Below are 21,019 nucleotides of genomic sequence, written 5' to 3' on the forward strand. Positions count from 1 at the left end.
ATGTTGGTAACTTCTAACTACTTTTTTGATATATATTTTTTTCATTCCACTTCTGAAGGAGTACAAAAAAAACGCAGTAGGAGAGAATAAACTTTTGTTTCTACATAAAACTGCATCTGGAGATTAAGAAGAATGAGATTGAATATGAAATTGAGAAAATAATCAAAAACTATGTTTTCAAATGGAAACCCTCCAAGTATAGTCTAGACGAAGTCAATCTAAACAGTTAAATGAAAGACTAATGTACCGGGTCTGATGAATTTACTAGTTAATACCATATAAAACATCCCACATAAAAATAACGATTAGTATAATAAATATTATACCACGCCGCCTTTGCCATACAAATAAATTGCCGACGTTCGGTATCTATTTAGTTTTTATGCCATTTGAATTGACTTCGTATATACTATAATAATTTTATCATACCCAGCTTCAGCAAATTGGTATATTGCAGAAATTGTATTAACAGATCACGCAAACTTGAACATATTGCAAGGATTTCGGCTAAATGTGCTGAACGAAAAGTGAAATTGTTTCAGATGAAGTATTTTCACAAAACAATAAAAACATGATTGAAACCAATATTTATGTAATCCTGTTACAGAACAGGATATTTATGAAAAGTCATAATATTGAGGAATTCAGACGATCATGCCCTAAAAGTTTACAATAAATATTATTGATGCATTAGACATAATTTTGTAAATGCCTACTACTTTATTTTTTATATAAAGATTCTTGTAGGTACAAACAAATTCTAGTCATTCATTAATACATTTTTTATCTATTGTTAATCAGAGAACAAATTGAGTAGGTCCTTAAATATATTTGAATATTTTGCTGAAGGTTTAAAGGTCAGTTATATGAATGAGTAAAATTATCAGATTTTATGGAATTGCATGAAAATTAATAACCACGAATAAGCGAAAGCGATTGGGAACCCCAATTGCTTTGGAAAAAATGATCCTTGTTAATTTTTTTTGAAAAATCATTAATCAATCAAAAATAATACTTTTTGGAAAGTTTTGAAAATGATTGTGGTATACTCTGAAGAAAAAAACCCATACCTTTATTTAATAATTTAAGTTGGTGAGAAATTAAAGAATGAAAACAACTATTGCAAATTGTGAAAAAATGTTGAGTTTTTCCTATAGAACTCAAGACATTTAATAAAATATATCTGAAACATATTTTTGTATCCATTAAAAAATGCATAAAGAATGACAAAATATATCCAAGAAATTCGAATTTTTCTATTATTATTGTCTTTTAATCTCAAAACCTGTGCGAGGTATAGAAATTTTCATTTATAGTATATTTCCATAAGCAGCGGAGTAATAAATCGTTTTCAAGTTGCTGTTCCATAGACGTACATAACTAAGTTGGTTAAAAAATGACATATGTAGTATTTATTTTGAACATTCAATGTTATTGTATGATTTGATATAACAAATCTTAAAAGATGCTTAATAGTTGTATATACGGTGAGTAATGAAAGTATAGAACACAGGAGCCAGTGAGAGATCGTGAGTTTTGATTTTCCTCTTGAAGATTATCACTTGGTGATCAAAACACGTTTCGAGATGTTAAAATACTCTTTATTGACTGTACGACCATGTACCAAGTAGCAACACGCTTCATGCCCAAAATTTACGAAAAATTGCATTACATGAAACAACGGATATTCCGACATCCTCACCAACTTCTCCAATAGTGATTTGACGACTCTCCATAACAATTTTCTCTACTTTCTCAATATTTTCAAGGGTTATTGATACGCATTATGACACAGAGTACAATCACCGTATGCCACTGTCCACATTTCAAGTGTTTTTCAGCACTTAATTCCATTTTTACACACAATTTGGTGTGATAGCAAAAAATTGCAGAACAAGTAAAACACATTTAACTTTCATGCCTCTCACCAACAAACTAAACATGCTAAACAGCTGAAACTGTGAACAAATGTTCGAGAAAAGTTTACCAACATAAAAAATAGCTAATCCAATGTATGTAGACCGTGAAAATTTCACCTTATTTATTGAACAGTTATATAACTTATATAACTGGAATGAAAAGTTCTGATTTGAACTGATGAACCACAATCTTAGATGAACGAACACATTAGTATGACCAGAAAGTCCATTTACTTAGGGATTACTGTTCGATTAGGTTACCTCCTTTAAAATGTATTAATTTTTCAACAATTCATTTGCAGTGAGATTCCTTTTATAATGAATGCCTATTTGACATTTAGTTACTTCTGATAGTAAAATCAAACTAAGATAATTTTTTCATAAGATGAAATAATAAAAGGTTGACTATGTCGTTTTGCTCCCTGCTCCAATTTCAGTGTAACAAAAATTGGTAAGTTACTCATTAAGAAATGAATAACTTAGTAATTATGATTAACAAAAATCGATTTAATAATAATAAACAAGCTTTATTGTAAGAAGAATGAATCTTATTGATAAAGCGTGTGTGAATAAGATAAAAATGTATACATGCAAATACTAAGTCTATATAATGTAAAATCTATAAAATATGTAGATATAGATACATATACACACACACATACATATGAAAATATGTTGAAAACAGATGTTTACCGCAATAAGGAAAATGTCCACATGTGTAAAATGTGGTAATAAGACACAGGAATATGAAAATCAAGAGAAAAATTACATAAAACATAAAAATGGAATAAGTTATTTCAAATGCTAGATGGAACTTATAATTCAGATTGACACTAACATTAACTTGGGTACGATGTATTTCAGAATAAGTGTTAGTAGAAGTTACCGTCATAAAATTCGTTTAAACTATAATAGCTATCAGAGAGTAAACTTTTGATTGCTGTTCTAAATTCTGATGTGATATCTATACATTTAACGTCGTTTGGCAAGTGGTTGATGAAAATTTCATGCACTCAAGTTATTAATTTAATCCAGCATCTCCTAACTAAATATAACTTACCTTACAATATCCTTTTTGAAGCCCATATCCAAGAGACGATCAGCTTCGTCTAACACTAAACATCTAACTTTATCTTTTTTGAAAGATATTGTATGAAGTAAATGGTCCAATAATCTACCGGGTGTTGCGATGAGTATGTGCACACCTTTTCTGAGTCTCGTTTTTTCAGTATTTCGATTTTCCCCACCACAAAGGTGTCCGACTACTATCCACTGGAAAGTCTGAAAGAGAAATACGTTGAGTAATCTACAGTTTTTGACAACTGAAATATAATTTGTAAAATTGATCAAAAAAGCTAAAATCATTTGGTAGAGCTGTCTTTCACTCACTGTAGATTCCCAAATCTCCAAATATTTCATTTGTTTCGTCGAATCAATCAAGAATAAGCCATATGTAGTTCATTATGACTATTAGTGTTATGTTCTTTTATCATGTTATTTCTCATATAATGGGCTTCATATTTTTTTAATTTCACGGTTATGATGCAAATATTTATGTATTTTTTACATATGACAATATGTATATCAGAAATCTCAAGATACTCAGTTTGTGCTTCCCAGTTTAATTCTAGGTGAGGATACTTAAATTATCCTGCTTGATGTAGGAGAGAAAGACTGTTTTTCTATATCTCCTGCATTCTGTTGAAGGTTATTATCTCCTATTCTTTTTCCTATTATTTCCTATTATACCGTGTTAGGAATCACACGTTAAAAGGTAAGACCTCGTTAGTCCTTAGCTCGCACAAGTTTCTCAACTTCTGAGAGTTGTCGTTCGTATGGGGGCGACAGCTGATTAACGAAAAATAAACAGATTTTAAACAGAAAAACAGAACAGATTCGAGTTGTCATGTCTGCACTTAAATTATTTATTTTCGTTAAATAAACGAAGGCTTAAGATCACCCGTGAATGGAATAAAAAATAATGGTGCCAATATTGAGCTCAAAGTTGACCTGATTCATAACTGACTAGGATTACTCACTTAAATATTTACCAACTTCAAAATTTGTCAAACGTAATCATTTTAAAATAGTTTGTTACGAAAAACAATAACCAAAAAATGAACTGAGAAAGTGAAAACACACCACTGACGAATGGCAGTCTATTTGGCAGTTCATTTATAGAATTATTTTTTAGGCTGCTTCTTGTTTTGATATTTAATGATTTTACCTTCCGGGATATCCCTCACGAATGAATCTTATTTTGAAATATTCTTCATATAAGTCATAGAAAAAGTATAGTCCTCCAGTTAAGAAAAATGTTCATAACTTACTCGCTCAAATGATTCATGATAATCTTTTTCGGCTTGTGTTAACAATCCTTATTTTCACGGCCACATTTCTGGCTCACTGAATAATATACTATTTTTTATGCATATTCTAAATTAGAAACTAAACTTACATTTATTTTACCAAATAATTCATGAGTCTGCAGAGCCAGTTCTCTGGTTGGTACAACTACAATAGCTTGAACACCATCATTTCTCTGCAATTTGGGATTTAGACTTTGTAATGCATCTAAGATTGGAACAGCATAAGCCAAAGTTTTGCCTGATCCCGTTTGAGAGCGAATCTGAAAAAAAATGATACAATCTATATCGAAATTGTAGATAAACAAGTTTCAAGATGAACTTTTACATGACCTCATATTCCTTTTTCTCTAGATAGCTTGGAAATAATTACTTAATAGTTCATCAAAAGCTTTGGTTGCAAGATGCAGCTAGTTGAATTTCACTAGTTCGGACTTCCATTGTCTATTATATAAAATGATTTGAAATCCCTGAAACAAGTAAAAAAGAATAATTATTCTTTTTTACTTGTTTCAGGGATTTCAAATCATTTTATATAATAGACAATGGAAGTCCGAACTAGTGAAATTCATCACGAAACATTGTCAATCACCTTCAAACAAACATGCAGCTAGTTCTTCATCAAAGAATTGTCAGAATTAAACATTCTAAGGAAAATAACTGTAGAGATGAGATGAAATGATTCTTTTGAGTTATTGATCCTTTAACAAAACCCACCACAATAATATCTAGAAATCATGTTCAGCAACTTGTAACAAAATTAAAAATTATTGTCAGATGAGTTTTTGGTCGGTGTCAAAGAAAAATGCTCATTCTGAATAGTCTTCCAAATTTTTTCACTTAAAAAGTATAAAATTCAAATTTCAAAATAAGTTACATCCAACCTTCGGTAAGAATAACATTGTTTGGTACACATGCTTGATAATTTTAAGTGGGGGAAAAACTCAGATAAATTTCAACATCAAATTATATGACATTAAGCAAATGAAAAAAACTTCTGGGAATGCACTTGGATTGACCATAATTTAAAACATATACTTTACTAAGGCATATTATAGATTATAGTTGAGCGAGAGCCTTTCAGACTGACTGTCTTTGTTCAAAAAGTAAAAACTTCACGGCCGGAGACAACCCAATCCAGTTAAAAAATATTACAGACAGGATTATAAAAATTTTAGTGTAATACAGCATGAAAAATTGTAGTTTCTGCGTTGAGAATAACTTGAGCACTTCGACCATTACCTTATTGCGTTTGAAAATGTCTACCACAGTAGTAGACGAAACATCAGGCATAAAAACCAGCAGACCATTGTCAAAAAACCCGTAAATTAGCTTTGACACATATCTTTCTTCAAGAGTGACTGAATAATAATGAAAATATGTCTTTTACAAAACGGGTGGCTAATTTTAAGACAATTTTCAAAAAGAATAAAACTGTTGTCAAACATAATCTAAGAAAAAAATTACTACACTGTCTTATCATAGACAGAATAGGTTAAGAGTTGATACTTACAAGAACATTTTTTCCTTCGAAAATAATAGGTATAGATTTCTCTTGCACATTTGTGATAGAACTGAAACCTATCTTTTCCAGATTTGATACAATATGTTTGTGAATATCCAAGTTACTGAATTTATTATTAGCGCTGAACACTTTTTCTACCACAGACCTGCCCTTTGTATTGGTTTTCACATAGACATCTTTTTGGCCAACAGAGAACAAAGAATAAGACTGATTTTTGTTTGGCGCTTCGACCTGAGAAAGAGTTTCCCCTTGTTTGGCAGCCTGCTTCGCTGCAATTTTATCTTTTCTCTGCTTTCTTTTAATAAATTTGGTAGACTCATTGAATGATTTTTCATGAGATGGTTCAGTGTTATTGTTCTGGTTCACGAATTCAACATTTATTTTCTGAATAGTGTCATCCTTTCCTGAACTACGACTGATAGCCTTTTTGATGGATATTGTTGATTGTTTTTCAGATAAAGTACTTTTTATATTGGAAACTTTCTTCTTTTTGACGAATGCCTTTCCTTTGACGTGTTTATCACCGTTATTCCAAACTAAATTGAAACTCATGACTGCAACTTTTTTGTGGATACCATGTAAATAAGTAACCTAAAATGAATTTAATTTATTGAAAAAATTGGCAAATATCTTCATAAGAACCCACCTTGTCGATATGTCCACTTAATTAACTTTTATGCCGAAACCACTTAAAATTAAATGTTTTGAATAATATTTTGATATTATTTAACCTTTTAAATTTTGAGGTTATTGTATTGTGAGGTGAAATGGTTAAAATGAGGAAGAAGAATATTTCTCTTGTTCCGTCCTAATGGTGCGTTCCAAAAGTAGACAGAAATGTTGTTTGGTAATTTTAAAATCATCATTATTGTGGTAACACTGAAAGTCCGGTTAGGTTTCCTGAAAACTGATGAAACCAAATATGGTAGAAATGCATAGAAACCCTGGTGTTTGAACTGATTCGCTTTTGTTTTGCCAAAATTTCTCGGCGCGAATAATGAGTTCGACTCAAATTTGTACACAAGTTTATATTATAAATGAAACAAGAATCGTTTCCAAATGTAAACATTGATGTGCGCTCAAAAATTTTGGTCAGTAGTAGTCAAAAAGCAGTTATTTTTGGAACACATCTTTAGGTAGCATTAGGCCTAGATGAATCTGATTAGGTTGATATTTTATTGCCACGAGGTTTGTCCGGTTGATAGCTGACGTGAAGAAAAGGGCATGAGCACGACTGAGGGCGTTCTTAGTCGTGTTCATACTCGTCTGAAGAAGCTATTGTATAGCTAAACACTTGTTGCGGTTTTGTATACTGCTCAGTGAAAATCTTATAATGAAGTTAGTTATTCATGGGAAAAGAAAACTAGAGGTTCCAACTTCAATTATATGAAAAACTGTTGAACTTATCGGTGTATGACGGAAGTATCACAACATTATTCTAATTGAAAACTGTAGCTCACAACAAGTGAATCAATACAACAAGTTACCTAACAACGACTGTTGAATTTATTTACTTTTACAAAAATAAAAATGGGCAGTCATATGAATTTGAGATGAGAAATCAGAAATAAAAAACAAGAGTTTATTTTGACTTTGATTGCTTTTCTGCATGTTTTGTTTTTAAAGATGGAGACGTAGAAAGATGAAAACCTTCGTTTTACAAAAACAACTATTCTAAAAATATATTCTTTTCAATTCAAAATTTTGCATAGCTATATATCATTTTGAGATTTGGGTTAATATAAAAATATATGGATCAATACGATAATGCACCTAAGCCAGTGATGAAAAAAAAGTTGAGAGAGTTTTGCAAATCAAATATCCGTTAGACCGGTTCCGTTGTCCCATTTTATAGAGAGTACCTTTCAAGGGTTAAGAAATTACCAAAGATAACAAAGATGAATTATAATAATAATAATCTTTATTTCAGATTACGTGCTTTATCCAAAAATTATTGAAAACTGAAACAGTATCTGCTGTGTAATGCTGTGTAACTACATGTTTTTAGATAGGATATTTCAAAAGTATTGGAGGGTGTGATGCCAAAGATATTGCTAGTTGAATATTAAAAAAGTTATTCATTAATAGCTTTGCCGAATGCTGTTCTTATTTAGGATTGCGAGAATTTCATTCGGCAATGATGATGTCGAAGTTGGTTTGTGAAATTTTGTTCCGAAGATTTCAGCCTCGAAAATGAGCCCTGAAGTGATCGATTTACAGTGGAGGATTTGAAAACCCTGGTGGAGATTGACCCGTCACAAATGGTGTGTGGGATAGCGGAAGAACTGAGCGTCAGCTCCCATACGGTTTAAAACGTATTGGGAAAGTCAAAAAGCTCGAAAAATGGGTATCCTACGAATAGAATTCGTCACATTTCAAGTACAGTTCTTCTTTGATTTTGCGTAATCAAAACGATCCTTTTTTTGGATCGGATCATCACGTGTGATGAAAAGTGGATACTCTACGACAAGAGGAGACGTTCAGGAGAGTGGTTGGGTATCGATGAGCCACCCATACACTTTCCAAAGACAAAAACCCAACAAAGAAAGTACCATGATTGCTGTTTGGTGGTCAGCGGCTGTTGTGATTCATTATAACTTTCTAAAACCAGATAACCCATCACAGAAGAGTCCTTTTAAGAGGAAATCGATGAAATGTTCCAAAAATTGCATCAGCAGCACGACAACGCCCATCTGCACGCTTCACAAATCATAGTCCGAAAATAAAACGAATTGAGCATCGATAATTTTCTCACCGGTAGAATCTTGGCCAAGCAGGATCAGGCAAAAACGGCTTTCGTCGACTCCATCGAATCCCGAGTAAATAATTTTTATGCTCTGAGAATCAATCGACCTGTGTTACGCTGGCAAAAGTTCACTTATTCAAATGGCGCTCATTTAGATTAAATTGAAAAAATATTCACTGGAATATTTCAATTAAAACTGGAATCATAAAAATGGACAAAACTTTTGAAAACAGGGACAATCCAAATTACTTCCAGAAGATTTTAACAAACTTCCATCAGTGAAAGACTTCCACAAACCTAGTATAGGAAACAAAATAGTTAAAATAGGTGTCATAAAAAGATGGGAGGAAAGCGCATTGAGCCCGTGAGACTGCGGTGTTTTTCGGAAACTTGGAAGGGATGCCAAAGTTAGGCGGTTCAGAAAAAGCCAAAGAAGTTATAAACAAACTAATACAAAATAATTTCTAAAAGCTTCTTAACGTTAATCAAAATCGGAATGGAACCTTTTATTTGCTAATGAGATCAGCAAAATGTAGCAGTGGTTTGCTGTTCTCATCAGCTTTCCCCTCTTTACTCATTGATTCCAAATTTTCTTATCTATACTTTCATTTAGGCAATGGAAGTATTCACTGAAAGTTTCAGTTCACATATGAACACCTCAATGTGCCACCAGCGAATTTATAAAAGTAACACATTAATTAGCGATATATTTAAATTTGAATTGATGCTTACACTTCGACTGAATAGCCATCACTCGTGAATACCCTTGTTGAAAGACCAAATTTGTAATAGATGCTTACTTTATTTTCCATTCGATGCACCCTGTACAGTGCCTGCTGATTTTGTATGTTTCACCAAATAATTTGTGGAATAGAATAAGCCCTCCACATAACGTCGTATGAATGGCGGATTTAGGGATATCAATCACTTTTAGTGTATTTGGGGTCAAGGGACCAAAAGGGCACTCTAATGGAAAGCTAATGTGCTACTAATTCCCACAATCCCGCTTATCCGAAACACGTAACACATTTCAATTGAATGTAGGCGTTTGATATATGCCGAACGTTGACTCACTTGATCGATGGAAGATCGTTAAATCACGATTTAATAATGCAAATTATATATTCATTGCAATAATAATAATGTTGTTTATTCCAAAAATTAAAAAAAAGATACAAAATACATGTACAAATAAATAATAATGCAAATTATATATTCATTGCAATAATAATAATGTTGTTTATTCCAAATTCCAAAAATTAAAAAAAAAGATACAAAATACATGTACAAATAAATAATAAGATACTCGATAAGTAGGTGAATACGTTTCCTGATACAAAATTTGAAATTAATGGGTATACATATATACTTATACAAACATATACACATATATTGTTTGAATTTTTTTGAAGATTTGGTGTAGGTACGCGAGGTGAAATGATACAACGGATACTCTGTTTTTTATTCCTAAGACGAGGTTGGGACCAGCTGGTAAGTGTACCACGAGTTTTGTCCTCCCTTTTCACAGGTTTTGTAGCGATAAATGAAACACTGCATTTTCAACGGTTCAACGGTGGAATTGGAGGTGTGCGTCATTCTTATTGAATACTTGGAGGAGTTAATCGATTCCATCGTGTGGGGTACATTTGCTCTCGATCAGATGTTACAGGAAAAACAGTTGGGGTCATTTAGTAGGATTAGGACCAGAGTGTTTGATCACTTCATGATGTATGAAGGGTCCGACGAGTTGAAGTCTTTGGTTACTGTATGCTCCATGAAGGGTTCCACGGGTAGCTGAGGAAAGAGGTGCATTATGGCAGATCCCCGCATTACCGTGAATAGGCTTTCTATGATGAGAGGGACACTGCGAGTGCTTCAAAATGTGAGATAACTTTTAGAAGATAATCCGTATAGAGGTACATTCTGAAGTAAAATGTTTTGAATTTTTGTATTTTTGGCGGTTCAAAGCTCTATTTTTTCTGAATTAGTGGGTGAATTTCAAAAGCGAATTAGCAATGGGGAAAAAACCGAAAGTCCATTTCAATGACTGATCCTTCCTCCCCGCCACATTCTCATTTGAAACGTTTTGGGAGATGATACTTTTGCTTTGAGGGTTGAGGTTTTGCAGTGATTTTTGAGTCAAAGTTTGCCGTACCTACTTTAAAACTTCTTTTCAAAAACCAATTTATACATGATTATGAATCGGTATCAAACATCCAGTGATTAACTGAAATTTGTAAGAAGTTTATTCAATTCATGAAAGACAAATTTCTCATTTTCTATCCATACTGCATCTTCCTAGATAGGTAAACTGAAAACCTAACTTATGTGTTTTATATATAAAGTGTGGAAAGTGGAAAATCATTTCATACTTCATTAAGTATTAAATAAATATCCACGTCATTACGTGGATACATTCTCAAACTTGAACAAGCGAACCGAACCGAATCTGGTCTATATAAGTCGATAATTTTTCATCGCATTATTCGAAGTTCAGTGAAGTTGAGAATGGCGTTGGAACGACATGGTTCCAAAAATAGAAAAAATTTGTGGAAACTTCAAATTCTGGGAGGCGCCCCATTGGGACGCAGTCACACAAACCCTGTATTTCGTTGATATTAACGGATACAGCATCCACAGATACGGGCCTGCAACTAAAAAACATACTAACGCCTAAGTTGGAAAAAACGTATCGATCATAATCCCGGTGAAAGGAAAAAACCGATCAATTCGTTATAAGTCTGGAGCGCGAGCTGGTCGTTGTTACTTTGGGATGGAGAAAGTGATAAACCCTCTAAAGTTGAGAAATTGTACGAAGTCGATAAAGACATCAAGAAGAACGTTTTCAACGATAGAAAGTGTGACCCTTTCGAAAGATTATGGACTGGAATCATGGGTGGACCTCCAGTAGTTATTGCCGATATTCCGCTGGGAAAAGGTACGCTCTACAGTTTCCAGGACAAGAAAATCACTTCACATTTTGGAGGTATAGTAATAGCCAACGGGATCGCTTTCAACGTTCAACTGAAGAAAATTTACTACATCGATTCAAGAACTGGAACGGTTGATGAATACGATTTTGATATCGAGAAAGGAGTATTATCCAACGGTAAACCAATCTTCACCGTGAGTAAAAATGGGCTTGAAGGTATGGTTTTTGATGGAATGACTATCGATACTGATGGAAATTTGTATATAGCAGTATGGGGCTCCAGAGATATCAAAATTGATCAGAGGAGACCGGAAACTTTGCTGGACACAATAGTTTTACCAGCTAAAATTGTAAGATATATCATTTTTTCGGGAAAAAAAAGTTTTAGCTTTCTACTTTCCCCCATCTTCATATAAAAACTGTGGACAGCTTTCAAACAGATGTTTAGAGAAAAAACTGAATGAGAAAATGTGATTAAAGTGATTTTTTTCGCTTGGCGTTTTCAGATTTCAGCGTGTTTTGGAGGTGCCAATTTGGACGAGTTATTCGTAACTAGTGGCCAAGTGGGTATTACACCTGGACCTGATGACGGAGCTAAGTTTTGTGTAACAGGACTGGATGCTAAGGGGTTTGCTGGTGATGCTGTGGTGTTGTAAAAAATTCATGTACCTACTATTTGTAACTTCGGATGTTGAATTATACATATTTTGTTATTCGTATAAAAAAGGATTTATTGTTCAAGTTTGAGAATGTCCATATAGGACGAAACTGCAGTAACGTTAGTTACAAATGAAAGTGGTAAAAAACAGAAATTTTCATTTCTCTTTTCATCATGATCTCCCACTACGTAGTAATAACGGCTACATCCATCAATTTATTATTCAAAACACATTCTGCTTCGTAATTAACAGGAAGAGGCGCTTAAAAATTTTTTTAAAGGAGGAAGAAGTAACAACGCCTAAGTTGGAAAAAACGTATCGATCATAATCCCGGTGAAAGGAAAAAACCGATCAATTTGTTATAAGTCTGGAGCGCGAGCTGGTCGTTGTTACTTTGGGATGGAGAAAGTGATAAACCCTTTAAAGTTGAGAAATTGTACGAAGTCGATAAAGACATCAAGAAGAAAGTTTTCAACGATAGAAAGTGTGACCTTTTCGAAAGATTATGGACTGGAATCATGGGTGGACCTCCAGTAGTTATTGCCGATATTCCGCTGGGAAAAGGTACGCTCTACAGTTTCCAGGACAAGAAAATCACTTCACATTTTGGAGGTATAGTAATAGCCAACGGGATCGCTTTCAACGTTCAACTGAAGAAAATTTACTACATCGATTCAAGAACTGGAACGGTTGATGAATACGATTTTGATATCGAGAAAGGAGTATTATCCAACGGTAAACCAATCTTCACCGTGAGTAAAAATGGACTTGAAGGTATGGTTTTTGATGGAATGACTATCGATACTGATGGAAATTTGTATATAGCAGTATGGGGCTCCAGAGATATCAAAATTGATCATAGGAGACCGGAAACTTTGCTGGACACAATAGTTTTACCAGTTAAAATTGTAAGATATATCATTTTTTCGGGAAAAAAAAGTTTTAGCTTTCTACTTTCCCCCATCTTCATATAAAAACTGTGGACAGCTTTCAAACAGATGTTTAGAGAAAAAACTGAATGAGAAAATGTGATTAAAGTGATTTTTTCGCTTGGCGTTTTCAGATTTCAGCATGTTTTGGAGGTACCAATTTGGACGAGTTATTCGTAACTAGTGGCCAAGTGGGTATTACACCTGGACCTGATGACGGAGCTACGTTTTGTGTAACAGGACTGGATGCTAAGGGGTTTGCTGGTGATGCTGTAGTGTTGTAAAAAATTCATGTACCTACTATTTGTAACTTCGGATGTTGAATTATACATATTTTGTTATTCGTAAAAAAAAGGATTTATTGTTCAAGTTTGAGAATGTCCATATAGGACGAAACTGCAGTAACGTTAGTTACAAATGAAAGTGGTAAAAAACAGAAATTTTCATTTCTCTTTTCATCATGATCTCCCACTACGTAGTAATAACGGCTACATCCATCAATTTATTATTCAAAACACATTCTGCTTCGTAATTAACAGGAAGAGGCGCTTAAAAATTTTTTTAAAGGAGGAAGAAGTAACAAATATTAGATAACAAACATTTCTTCCTCTCCAAACTGATGTGAGCCGGAGTTACTGCCACAACGAAGAGGTATATTGGATGGAATACTTACCAGAAGTACACCTGTATGGAGTTTTTCATTGCAATTTCTTTTTTTTTTCATAGAAAGACTCAGATATCCTCCACAAAAAATCACTTTTGTTTAATACATTTGAGATTGAAGTAATATTTGCCACGAGAAGTATGTGTGGCATCTAGATGGAGCAGGATGTTTTTGTCTATGAGCTGCACACTCTTTTCGTCATTCCTTCAGTGCCTCCTTTGAGATGGTACATGATTACTTAGAATATTATTTCAAACATGCACCTCTCCCAAGATTCCTATAACATAGTATCTGTTGAGTGTTCGTTGAAAACAACTATTTTCCCGGCTGATATCACGACGGATATTTGTGCAAGTATATTCACATGTTTTCTTTTTAGATTTTCATAGAAGGTTCGAATCTCTCCACCACACAGTGGTTAGACTTATTTGATTTCAGTTTAATATATGTCTATACGAATTCAACGACAAGAGCTTTGGAGTAATCTTCCATAACTGAATATAGAATAAAGAAAATACTTTTGTCTAGTTTCTACTGTGTTTATTTATTCGTTCAAGTTACTTGAAAATGGCCTTATAAGCCGAAACCGGTCGTAACGAATAAATAAACACAGTAGAAACTAGACAAAAGTATTTTCTTTATTCTATATTCAACATGAATTTCTACAAAATAAATAAGTCATCAATAGAACGAGTCTTCCATAACTCCTAAGCAGCACTGAATGGGAACTCATACCTTCAGTTTCCTACAGATATTCTTATTGTTAAATTCACATACTCACAAAATGTCATTAAAAATAATTAAATGAACGCAGAAGATAAGTGATATCAAAGAAAATAATTTTTATAAGTAGCAAAACCTTTTTCAAAATGTTCCTGTGATTTGTCAAAAGTATTTCCTACTAGTAGTAGAAACTAACATCAATTCGGAATTTCCTCAATGAGAGGGATACTCGCTTTTGTGAAATGGAAGGGACAAATGACTATATCAAAATTCCCTTTTACATTTCTTTTGTGCATTGAACGGTCGATTTGTCTAGATTAGAGCCATTAAATCCTGAATCAACTGCATATTTAGGGGTCTCGATCAGGCATCAGAATTTTATATTTTCGATGTCTTGTGTATTGGTCTATAATCCGCTAGAGTGGTTGCACGTGGCTAAACCACGGTGGAACTAATATCCTACCAATTCATTCTGCAAGACTTTCAGAATGAGGGAAAATCATTCAAAGTGGGGTATGTGAATATGAATGGAAGCTATTTTCACAGATTTATTTTATTCCATCGTACTATATGATATTGTACAGGGTGTTTCTCAAAAATGGAAAAAATGGTTTTTATTTTATATCATAAGTATCCTTGAACCAATTCAGTTGAACGTTATTGCAGATATTTGAAGCATTAGGTTGTTTAAAAAGCTCTGTCCGTTTTTTTTTTAGTCTACTTTGAACTGTAATATCCCAGATAATACTTATTTAATTCAATCGAAATAATCGTCATTTGAATTAGTGTACTTTTGCCAATGTAACACAAGCTGAATAGTTCCGTCAGCATAAAAACTGATTACTTGAGATTTGATGCAGTCGACGAAGGCTGTTTTTATCTGCCATTGATTGGCGAAGGTTCTACCGATGAGAAAGATACCGAAGTGCTTGACAAGATATTAGTCGGTCAATAAGGGGTCTGGAGATTCTTCTGTTAACCAATTCAGCTACTGCTGACCCAATTTTTGGTAAATTTCGTCGATTTCCTCATGAAAAGACTCTTCTGTGATGGTTTATCCGGTTTCAGAAAGTTATAATGAATCACAACAACCGCTGACCACCATACAGTAATCATGACCTTTTTTTTAGTGAGTTTTCGCTTCTGGACTGTGTCTGGATGGCTTATGGGAGTCCAACCTCCGATAAGCATCGATGTGTTCTCCGATGCAAAAGCATCGAAGAACACACCTCGAAACGTGACAGTTTCTGTCGATCGTTCAAATCGTGGGGCACCTACTTTTCGCGATTTTTGACTTTTCCAATATATTTTAAACTGTTCAAAACGGCAGGGTCCTCAAATCCTCGTCCTGGATTATTGTAAGTCGATCACTTTGGAGCTCATATTCGAGGTTAAACTCTATGGAACGAAATTTTGCAACCAACGTCGATTAGTGAGTTCATTAACACTATTATTACCAAATGACTGATTAACTTTTCAGACTGTTTCGGCAGTGCTATGGTTTCATTGGAATTCGTAGACAAAAATTGCTCTAAAATCGCCTAATGATATTATAAAGAAATATAAAAAAGGAAGTCGCTGCCCTGTTCTTGGTATTTTTCAAGCAACTAAAAATACACATTTTTGTCTCATGTGTTTTCTTCATATCTGGCTTCGTTTGCAACAAAATAAAGTCGACTTAGAATTAAAATCGAAGATAACAAATGAACAATTTTGTACTTGAGGTAAATGAGCAAAATGTCCACCTTCTGATGAAATATACGACTGCAATCGATTTGTCATTGATTATCTGTTACGTTTAGAAATACCTGGAGTATTCCTTATGACACTGCAATTGTCAATTATTTTACTTCCCAAGTCATTTACATCAGGTACAGGTGTTACATGAACAAGAGCCTTCAGATGACTCCATATATATATATATATATATATATATATATATATATATATATATATATATATATATATATATATATATATATATATATATATATATATAAATCTAGAGGATTCATATCAGGACTGCGCTGGCTAACTTTGAGATTCTGCTCTTCCACTTTACCACCACTTTATTATGGCACAACAAGGACATTCCTACCCTTCAAGATGCCATCTCAGCTGACATCAACAAAATCAAAGAATGGTGCGACTGCAATAAGTTATCATTCAATATCAATAAAACTAGCATACTTACTTTCCACTGCAACTTACCTGAGATCTGCCTTGGTGACAAAATCTTAGACAGGGTACATAATTATAAATTTCTAGGGTTGAACATTGATGATAAACTGAAATTTAAAAATCACACAATAAACTTAAGCAAGAAGTTTGTCTCAGGTTGCTATGCACTAAGAGTGATTTCTAGAGAACTAGGCTACTCCCATTCAAGAACAGCTTATTTCGCTCTAATAGATCCCCATATTAAATATGGAATTGCCTTCTGGGAAGTCTGGTCTAGAGATTTATTTCAAATGATTTTTGTGCTCCAAAAAAGGGCTGTTCGATATATGTGCAAAGCAGCTCCCAGGGATCCATGCAAACCTCTTTTCATAGCTCACGGTATTTTAACAGTAGCTGCCCTGTTTATCTTGGAATCAATTTGCTTGATAAAAAAAATTATTCTTGTGAATCTCCCCCTTCCTCATATAATACTCGTAGCCACAACAGTAACATAGATCTGCCTATTCCTGCGAGCTCCCATGTTAGGGATTCAATTATATTCACCGGGATCAAACTGTTTAACCACTTACCAGCCCGAATTAAAGAAATTATAGTGCTTAACAAATTCAAAAAAGCAGTTAAAATGCTACTTGTTGATAGGGCCTATTATTCAGTTCAGGAGTATCTTGACGATGCACTTGAATCTTAACTTTTATTTCTATGTCTTGTTATTTCCAGCTGAATATCTCAGTGTAATTCACACTTTTAGCTTATGTTTATTGTATTTTGTTTAAATTGTGTATGTTTTTTTTATGTAGATTTTTGTATCTTACATATTATTTATGACTTTGTCTACAAGATGTAGTTCTTCAGACAATAAAGTATATTTGAGTGATTGATTGATTTCAATGCAGTAATTTGGAAAAATAATGTCGACGAGCTGAGGAGCAAGAACATTGAACTGGACTGCAGCTCTATGGCGCATGGGACAATAAGGTAGTTACAAATAACTCCTACCCAAACTTTCACCAAAAGTTGTTACTGGAAATGCCTTTCATAAATTACGTAGGGATTTTTGTTGGCTCAAAAATGGTTATTGTGAAAGTTTATAATAGCATCTCGTGAAAAATTTGCCTTGTTCGTGAGTAAAATATTTGATGAAAAATTATTATTATTATTTTCGGTTTGGGCATCGCAGAAAGGTAGATAATTTCGGTAGTTGCCGCATCGCCTTGGATAATATCTGCTGCAGTAGAAAACGAAACGTCAAGTGTAAAAACCTGCGAACTACGGCTAATGAACCCGAAAATATCGGAGAATTTGTTAGACACCGGTCGTGGAATCCTATACAGAGTATTATATAAAACATCAATATTGGATGGTAATTACCAGGCCGTAGAGCTTGGCCTAGCTGAATGTGATCTGGTTACCATACGTTTCTTTTCAGAACTCTCGGAATAGTTTTTGAGTTAATTTCAAGCTACAGTGCAATTATACTGGTGATATTTCGAAGATATTATTCGATTGCAATCAGACTAAATGAGCAGATAATTCTTTAAATAAAAATGAGGACATGAAAAAAAACTGGGGATTAGGCCTAGATTGATTATATTTCAAGTGACAAGTTTCAATAACGAGTGTATTTCATCAGTTCGGACTTCCATTGTCTAATATAATATAAATTGATATGAAATCCCTGAAAAAAAATAAAAAAATTAACCGAAGTGACGTTACTTGGTTTGGAATCTTTTAATTTTGATTTATCATTTTTGTTAATAATATTTTTTAATTTTCAGCTTTTATTGATATTTCAATTTTTTATTTTCTGGTTGTGGCTTGTATGTTATTTCCTTGTAATTTTCAGTTTTTTGTTTTAATAAAATTGTTATTTTTGGTTAATTTTTTTTTTTTTTCAGGGATTTTTTTATATTAGACGATGGAAGCCCGAACTGATGAAATACACCACGAAACATTGTCAACCACCTTCAAACAAATAACGAGTGTGCCAGATATTGACCGTTAACTGAGGCCGTTGATTCCTAACCAACTCTAGAGTATCAAAATTATTAGTAAGGGACCGGATGTAGAAAAGAATTGATAAGAAATATAAAGAATAACGGGAAAATGCACCTGGAGACACTTGAGAAAACTTTTGAGAAGGTACTGCCTGAAAAAATACCCAAAAATTGCTTCAATATATCAGTAATCACTTCAGAAAATTGTCGATCTTTCCACCAATTTCGAAGACACCTTGACTGAAAATAATATTACAAAGAGACAGAAACATTTCGTTATAATGGGGAATGTTCCTCCTGACGAAAATCAAGTAGTTTTCATAAAAGAGCTCTAAAACAACGCATTTCAAACTTATCATTTCAACCCTTTTCTTTAAAAAATTATTAAAATACTTAAAAAAGAGGAATGAAATCATGCATACAACATTTAAAAGGATTCGTTTCTATTTGACCATTTGGCAACATCGGTTATAGCTAATAAAGGACAATGAATCTGTTACCTGTATGATACAAAGAAAGATGACATATTTCAGAGGCGTGCTGTTCTGTTTACTTATGTTCCGAGTTCCGAGACATTCTGTGACATATGCCATTTTGTGCACCTAACTTATCTTCCTCTATATAAATAAATAACAAAACAACTGTTGTTTATGTGGCTTGTGGAGGTGGTATTGAACTATAATTTATATTTTGCCTTAATTGTTGATTTATAAAGATAATTTTTCTTTTTTAAAGTAGAATATCTAGGTACGTATAAATCATTCCAACTTGATATAGGCGCTGTTGCCAATATGTGAATTAGAAACAAATCCCCTTAAAATTTAAAACCCAACATTTGAAACATCAATTTGAATACTTTTTGAAGTGAATTTGAAAAACTCATGAATTAAACTCAACTTTATTTTGTTCAAACTTGCATTTGCTGTAATAACCCAAATTGAGGAACATTTGTAGTTTTTCCGGAGACTTTGAAGAGGTGAACAAATTGGACGATTGGAAATGGGTAGATTTTTCAAATATGTATGTGATTTTTCAGCCTATCCATTGAACCTAGCATATTTTGTACCATTTTTTCCAATTGGGTTTTATTATTAACCCTGAAATATGATTAGTGGGAATTTATCATATGAATTTTGTTGCCGAGAGCCTTACTGTAATAATGTTTGTTATTGTATTAATCAGTTGAGCTGACTTACTAGTATGTACTCAAAACAAAACAATCGGGGTTGCTTCGATGAAAATCAGCTGATTTATATTCCCGACATGACGAAGAGAGAGCAATACCAAGGCAGTAAACCAAAAATGGACCTCTATCCTGTCTTTGTGAGTTTACATTGAGTTTTGTAACAATTTGGTTGGCACCCGAGCGTTTCGAGCTATAAATTAGGATCGAACTGAACCATTTTCTCGTATTTTCAGTGGATTTATACCCCGACGCCGTACATAAATCTACGTATTTGAATAATGGATGACCAAAAATTGGATTTAGTCCAAATGGAAAATACGTACAGTTGAAAACTTTTAGTGGATTCCATCCTCTTAGGTTCGACGACAGGGATTTAGAATAGGGACGCACGACACTAATATTCTGGATTGTGAAAGGAAAAGACCATCACCAGTGGCGTACTGCGTGCGAATACGGATAAAGGTAAAAAACAAACACAATTGAAGTTTATAATATATTGTATTATTAGCAGAATGAGCCCGTCCATTATGAAAGCATTATGAAGAATATATATATATATATATATATATATATATATATATATATATATATATATATATATATATATATATATATATTCGGTTTCAGTGGGTTTCTCTATGTTTGTTTGTATTGCTTTGTTTACATGTTATTATCTTGTGCTGTTGTATATTTATAAATAAACATTATTATTATTATTATATCACCGTAGTGTGCGCTGGTCAGGCCCTATCCCCTGAAGCCCCGATACATTCGGGAAGGCGCGCCAGCATTATCAACCAATGACCACTCCCCACACCGTGGGGTAAGTGAGCATTGGGTCCGAGAATCATGTGCCCTGAGTAAGCCAAGAATGACAGCCTTCTGCATCTGTGCGGCTTAGATTTCTGCCTTTCTGCCGGCAAATATCGTTTTGCTCTGCTTGTCGAGAAGGGCCACAACAGGCTTATCAGCTTGTATGAGCCTGAGGGAGGGGAACGAATAGTTCCAATAAATTCGGCACTTCTCGTTCCCCACAACGGATTCAATATCCCCCGGAGCGTAGGAAAACACCGGCGTCTCGTCAATACCGTAAGAGTGCCGTAGATGGTAATATAGCACTCTTAGGGCCGCGTTATATCAGATTATTATTATTATTATTATTATTATTATTATTATTATTATTATTTTCACCGTA

The 21,019-nt window shown here is 33.6% G+C and overlaps 1 protein-coding gene and 2 pseudogenes across 1 annotated transcript in view; 2 read left to right on the forward strand and 1 right to left on the reverse strand.

Moving 5' to 3' along the window:
• LOC111506062 (uncharacterized) overlaps positions 1-6,599 on the reverse strand; it is a 44,691-nt gene extending 38,092 nt beyond the window's left edge. The window contains exons 1-4 of the mRNA XM_023160995.2: positions 6,457-6,599; positions 5,799-6,401; positions 4,378-4,548; positions 2,980-3,200 (exon numbers count right to left, since the gene is read on the reverse strand). Coding sequence (XP_023016763.2) covers positions 2,980-3,200; positions 4,378-4,548; positions 5,799-6,362 — 956 coding nt within the window. The 5' untranslated portion in view covers positions 6,363-6,401; positions 6,457-6,599. The remainder of the gene's footprint in view (positions 1-2,979; positions 3,201-4,377; positions 4,549-5,798; positions 6,402-6,456) is intronic.
• Positions 6,600-11,067: 4,468 nt separating this feature from the next.
• Positions 11,068-12,214, forward strand: LOC111506016 (regucalcin-like; annotated as a pseudogene).
• A 106-nt stretch (positions 12,215-12,320) lies between these two features.
• On the forward strand, positions 12,321-13,430 carry LOC111506009 (regucalcin-like; annotated as a pseudogene).
• Positions 13,431-21,019: the final 7,589 nt, after the last annotated feature.

The sequence above is a fragment of the Leptinotarsa decemlineata genome, unplaced genomic scaffold (genome assembly GCF_025532065.1).
Source record: "Leptinotarsa decemlineata unplaced genomic scaffold, Ldec_3_MD MMD2_tig00026328_RagTag_RagTag, whole genome shotgun sequence".
Lineage (NCBI taxonomy): Eukaryota > Metazoa > Arthropoda > Insecta > Coleoptera > Chrysomelidae > Leptinotarsa > Leptinotarsa decemlineata.